Genomic DNA, 6,000 nt, shown 5'->3' with positions numbered 1-6,000 from the left:
ATCTGTCGTACGAGTTGGACCAACAGTAGTACTCATCTCAGTGCAAGGGGTCTTCAGAGTAATGCGAAATTCGGTAAGCGGGGCGCTTTTGCTATACTTAACGTACGAGTTCCGTCTTTGACCAGTTGGACCTATGACTTCTACATTGAGAATTTCACAAAAATGGATGCACAACATCTTCAGAGATGTTATCCTCCAGCTTTCCGGAGGAAAACTTCGTGGTTAGACTGTTGAGCCTTGTTGCAAGCGTACATGCTGTAGAAATAAAGGAAATGGGTAAATGACTCACTGGTTCCACGATGGAAATATAATCTTGAAGGAAACCTCAAAAAGCAGACAGAACGTTTTTCCTTTATGGTTGTAACTGAGTTCCGATCAGCTACCACCCTTCTACAGTGACGTCATTCCAACAGATAATTACAGTCCGTTAGGAATCGAATCATTGCTTTGGTAGAATACTCTTCGGTAAAATCTTTGCAGTCCACAACAAATACCATACTCTCAACCAGCCAAGCGGGCAGTATTTTCCAGCAGCAGGTCCGAGCTATGTCTAGGAATTTGCCAGAGACGCTGCCCTGAGTGTCCTTATCACACACGCGCCGCGAGACACCGCGCTGGTTCCCGCGCCTTACGTGCGGTCGCGGTCGCGGTCGGCGTGCGGCGTGACGTCACTCTTGTAGGGCTGGAACAGCTTGGGAGGCTGGCGCGCCAGCTGCGTGGAGCCGGCGCCAGCAGCCGCGCCAGCCACAGCCGCGCCAGTCGCGAACAGCGGCGGCGACAGAAGCGGCGAAGGCGACGGCGACGCCGTGGGCAACGAACTCGCCGCCACGCAGTTCACGATGCCGCATCTGCCACACACGTACAGCCGCGCTCAAAACAAAATCTAACAGGGATCGCTGACAGTCCACGTTCCAGCTTGACAACTTGGCTTATTAAAAGACACACTTCACACAATATAAATAAAGATATAGTATCTAATAGTAGAAGCAAAGGTCGCTTGATGTGAAGTTGTTAATTTCATGATCAGATTAAACAGTTACTATCTGTCATCTTTGAGATTCTCAGATCTACAGCATACGGTAAAAACAACGTCAGAGTAATAACGTGCATGATCGTACAACAATTATACACAAGGAACCATGTTATCTGAATAATAATAATTACACGCTTCTCAGAAATAAAACTACACTAAGTCTCGTCGACATAATGTGAACATGCTCGAAGTACGATAATACATTATCTGAATAATAATAATTACACACTTCTCAGAAATAAAACTACACTAAACCTCGTCGTCTTAATGTGAACATGCTCCAAGTACGATAATACAGCCCAACACTGGTTTGTTAAACATATAAAACTTGCTAAATAAAAGATCCATGTGACCAATATGGGGTACATGAATAAAAACAGGTACATCAGGAAAGATGGTGCGTCGACGATAATTCAGGAGGACTGAGCCGATGCGCTTTAGAGCCCAAGTTAAGTAGTTAGAAGCTTGGTCGCCAGGCAGCGCCACCGCACTAAGGCGGCGTCGTGTACACGATTATTTCGAAAATTGTACAGACCAACTATGTACATGTAATGCCTGTATATAATAATTATAGACATGTGTATATTCGATTCTATGCCTGATTATATGCTTGTTCGTGTTGTGAGTCGTGACAGTGTTTATCGTCCAGTTGGAACTACATTCCTCTTTATATGTTTGTATGGTCTTCAAACTAATCGTATACACATCGTCGCCTTAGTGCGGTTGCGTTGCCTGGCGACCAAGCTTGTAACTACTCAACATGGGCTGTTAAGCGCATCAGCTCGGTGTTCCTGAGTTGTCGTCGACATCATCTTTACTAATACACTATCATCTTTACTAATATACCTGTCTCTGCTCCTGTACTCCTTATTGTTGCCATAGATATTTTATTTAGCAATTTTTATAGGTGTGACAAACCAATGTGGGTCTGTGTTATTGTAACTGGAGCATATTCTCAATATGTCGACGAGACTTACGTACAGTTCCTAGGAGATATATTCTTTTTATTATTCAGGTAATATAGTCCCTTTTGTACAACATTGTAAGAACATGCAGATTACTACACTAACATTGTTTCATCCGTACATTGCAGAACTGAGAATCTGAAAATGATAACTAGTTACTGTCGAAACTGGTCATAAAATAAACAATGTCACATCAAGCGATCTAGGTTTCTCATGTTACAAATTACAATATTGACTGCCCCAACATTATGTGTAAGTTATATAAAAATATAATTAAACGAAAATGGGACTTGGAAATAGAAAAGTGAGAAGAAAGAGTGTGATACACCCGAGAGCATAAAACACACAACGAGAAAGTGGAGACTTATATTTTATTGCCACTTAAAGAAAATAGATAACAAGAGGCGGACAAAAGATTTACAGGAGTAGAGAATAACAAAGACATACAAAAGAGATTAATTAACGGAAAAGATACAAAAATTTCAAGGGTTTTCAGAAGAAAACACAAAAGAAGAGACGAGGGTCATGAAAAAAAGAAAAAAAGAGAACAGCATTGAACAAGAATAAAGAAGTATTGGGAAGCCAAACAAAGGTAAAGAATATGTCGTCATCAAGCAGCTGTTTCACGTGGTCCTGAGTTAGCCAAATCCGAATAATAATAATAATAATAATAATAATGAAATGAAATAAAAACAGTAAACTGCAACTGTGGAACTATTATTTCCATAAAAATAATTTATCAGCTATGAAACCACAAACAAAATTTCTATTCAAAAATAGCGGAAAGTTTATGAAAAAAAAAACCTTCCCTGTGTGGTGTTTGGCATTTAAAACAGCATGAATTCCGTTGGGAATCGGTGAGTGATCTCTGGGGATCGAACCGAAAGTTTCGCTAAAATGCATATAACAACTGTGTAATTTCCGTTTTTCTCTAAAATTTATCCTAATAAATACTACACTGACTAACTACTAAAGGGAAGAGAATTGCTTTCTGTTGCTAATTTTTCAATTAGCGGGATCTTTTTATGAAGTACACGCAACAATATTTGCTTAAAAAAATGTTGGGAGAATTGAAATTGAGAAGAGTTCTTCTGAATACATTTTTTTGGGCAAAAGACCCATGATACGAGTAGAAGCGATGTCAAAGTAGTAAGAACATTAAAATAATAACGTGTAAGGCCAATATTGGTCTTTAGACACCTTGAATCCTCCTGAAATTCGAATTACACAAATTTTGAATCGTAATCTATGGAATTTCATACAAATTTTGCAGACAAACGTATCCAGTTCAGTTTGCTTAAATATACTGAGGAACGCAGTAGACACTTAACTATTTTTCTAGCACAGATCATAATGGATCAGCAATATGCAAATCCACTGATTAAGGAGTTATGGGACTATGTGTTGTTGCATCAAAGTATTCGCGAAACAGTCACTGAAATTCCCGAGCAAATAATTTGGGGCATTATCAGCCCAGTAAACGTAAGTTCCATAGGGAACAGTATCTGCCCCACGAATTTCACTTAACGTAAGAGTCATCCCTCCTTTCAGTGTGACAGGAGAACCCACTAAAACCAACGTACGACTGCCTAACTATCACAAAACAGTATCTTCCAAAATTTTCCCAAAAATACGATCTATTTTATGCTGAGAGATAAGAAGACAGTGGGAGTGGTAAAGAGACGGAAAAGTAATAAATACTGGAAGATAGTACAGAGTGACCGTGTTACAGAAATAGCGAAGGAGGCAATGGTGATGCGAGAGAGAGGGACACAATGACGATCGAACGTAGTTGACAGCGACAGAACCGTGCTAAGGAAAGAGTGAAGGAGGCAGTGCCGGGGGGAGGAATAAAGAGAGAGAGGAAGTAAGTGCACATCGGTGAGAGCCAATGACAATGAGAGACAGAATATGTGACAATGACAACGAGGAAGAGAGAGACATTGACAGTGAAATGAGGCAGCAGAAGTAGGAAGGAAGAAATGAGACATTAGCAGTGATAAGGACCAAGAGGGAGAGGGCAACAGTGAGACGCGACTATAGTAGTGGGACAGAACGAAGGGAACTGTGACTGTGACACAGGAGACAATGGCAGGGAGACACAAAGAAATAATCACAATGATCTGGGCTGAATCATTGAGTGGAAAAGGCCAACTGGGAGTGACTGAGTATGAGCGACTTACAGTGATGGACTAGTGGGTGTGTGCGCATTACAGTTGGGCTTGCTTGTGGGAGTTTGAGGTGAGTTTCATATTTTAAAAAAAGCACGAATATGCGGGTGAGTTTCATATTTAAGGGGACGTTTACTATCTTTTGGTTCAAAAAATCGTTCTTTTTTAATTGCATTTTTGGATCCATAAAAGTGTTTAGAATTCACCCCTGAATACGAAACGGAAATGTTTGTTAGTCGCCGGCCGCAGTGGTCGTGCGGTTCTAGGCGCTACAGTCTGGAACCGAGCGACTGCTACGGATGCAGGTTCGAATCCTGCCTCAGGCATGGATGTGTGTGATGTCCTTAGGTTAGTTAGGTTTAATTAGTTCTAAGTTCTAGGCGACTGATCACCTCAGAAGTTAAGTCGCATAGTGCTCAGAGTCATTTGAACCATTTTTTTGTTTGTTATTCGCGGTTGAACAAACAAATGCACCTGCTTGAAATCGACTTTTTTCACACACCAGTTTTTTATTTTCTTTCGGAGGACGAGTTATTGTACCGGTGCTTGGGAGGGAACACACAAAATTCAAATGAAAGTTTGAACGCGTGTGTTTGGAAGTGAGCCCCCAACCATTTGCATTCTGGTGCGAAGACTGTGGAGATTGCGACTTTCCTGCCAGAGAGCAGCTTCAACGAAGGGTATTCAGCAATTCTGAAAACCTTGACAACCATGGACGTCAGCCCGGGACTCTATTCGACGCAGTCCGTCAAGCATTCGGGCGACCACCGGATTCAAACGGCCGAAAACCTCTTGTCACCGGCCGTACGAGCGGCTCTGGAGCAGCGCAGGATAGCCCGGATTGAGCAGAACGCCCTCTATGAGGAAGAGGAAGGACTAGTTTATGGACCCAGAATAGCAGATTGAACGTAAGTTGCATAATACTGCATTTACATGTAGTCAAAACTTCAGACGCGTTTTTCTCGAAGTGACTTTTTTTATCGCGCGGTAGGTTAACTTCAAATCTACCGAACCGATTGGGATGATTCTTTGTTTCCGACGAAGCTAACTATATTGTCTAGGAGTTGTACCACTTTTATTCCGATCCATCAAATATAAATAGTTTTACTTGGCCGACAAATTCGAAAAAATTGATGAAAAAAACTATTTTTTCAAATGGCTGCCATTTTGTTTCCTATGGTCCAAATAACTTAAGCGAGGTACAACTCCTAAAGAATCTTGTATGCTTTGATAACGTCAACTCAGTTTTAATTACAGACGAGCCGGCTTTCTTTCGTTCCGACGGCACTTCTGCCTTTGCTCTTCGACTTTTCCGGTCGAAAAAATTTCAGTGTAGAGAAAATATCAATAAGCATATTGACCAAATTTGAGATTGATATCTATAACACAGTCGTAGAAATATTGGAACACGTGAGGCAATACTGACTCTACGACTTATCTTAGAAGAAAGATTAAGGAAAGGCAAACCTACGTTTCTAGCATTTGTAGACTTAGAGAAAGCTTTTGACAATGTTGACTGGAATACTCTCTTTCAAATTATAAAGGTGGCAGGGGTAAAATACAGGGATCGAAAGGCTATTTGCAATTTGAACAGAAAGCAGATGGCAGTTATAAGAGTCGAGGGGCATGAAAGAGAGGCAGTGGTTGGGAAGGGAGTGAGACAGGGTTGTAGCCTATCGCCGATGCTATTCAAACTGTATATTGAGCAAGCAGTAAAGGAAACAAAAGAAAAGTTCGGAGTAGGCATTAAAATCCATGGAGAAGAAACAAAAACTTTGAGGTTCGCCGATGACATTGTAATTCTGTCAGAGACAGCGAAGGACTTGCAAGA

The 6,000-nt window shown here is 41.2% G+C and overlaps 1 protein-coding gene across 1 annotated transcript in view; it reads right to left on the bottom strand.

The window, feature by feature from the left end:
• Positions 1 to 628: 628 nt before the first annotated feature.
• The window catches only part of LOC126184413 (segmentation protein even-skipped-like), a 78,907-nt gene continuing 73,535 nt past the window's right edge, over positions 629 to 6,000 (bottom strand). Inside the window, exon 4 of the mRNA XM_049926797.1 lies at positions 629 to 848. Coding sequence (XP_049782754.1) covers positions 629 to 848 — 220 coding nt within the window. The remainder of the gene's footprint in view (positions 849 to 6,000) is intronic.

Source organism: Schistocerca cancellata, chromosome 4 (genome assembly GCF_023864275.1).
Source record: "Schistocerca cancellata isolate TAMUIC-IGC-003103 chromosome 4, iqSchCanc2.1, whole genome shotgun sequence".
Classification (NCBI taxonomy): domain Eukaryota; kingdom Metazoa; phylum Arthropoda; class Insecta; order Orthoptera; family Acrididae; genus Schistocerca; species Schistocerca cancellata.
This window is presented reverse-complemented; position numbering and strand designations above follow the sequence as displayed.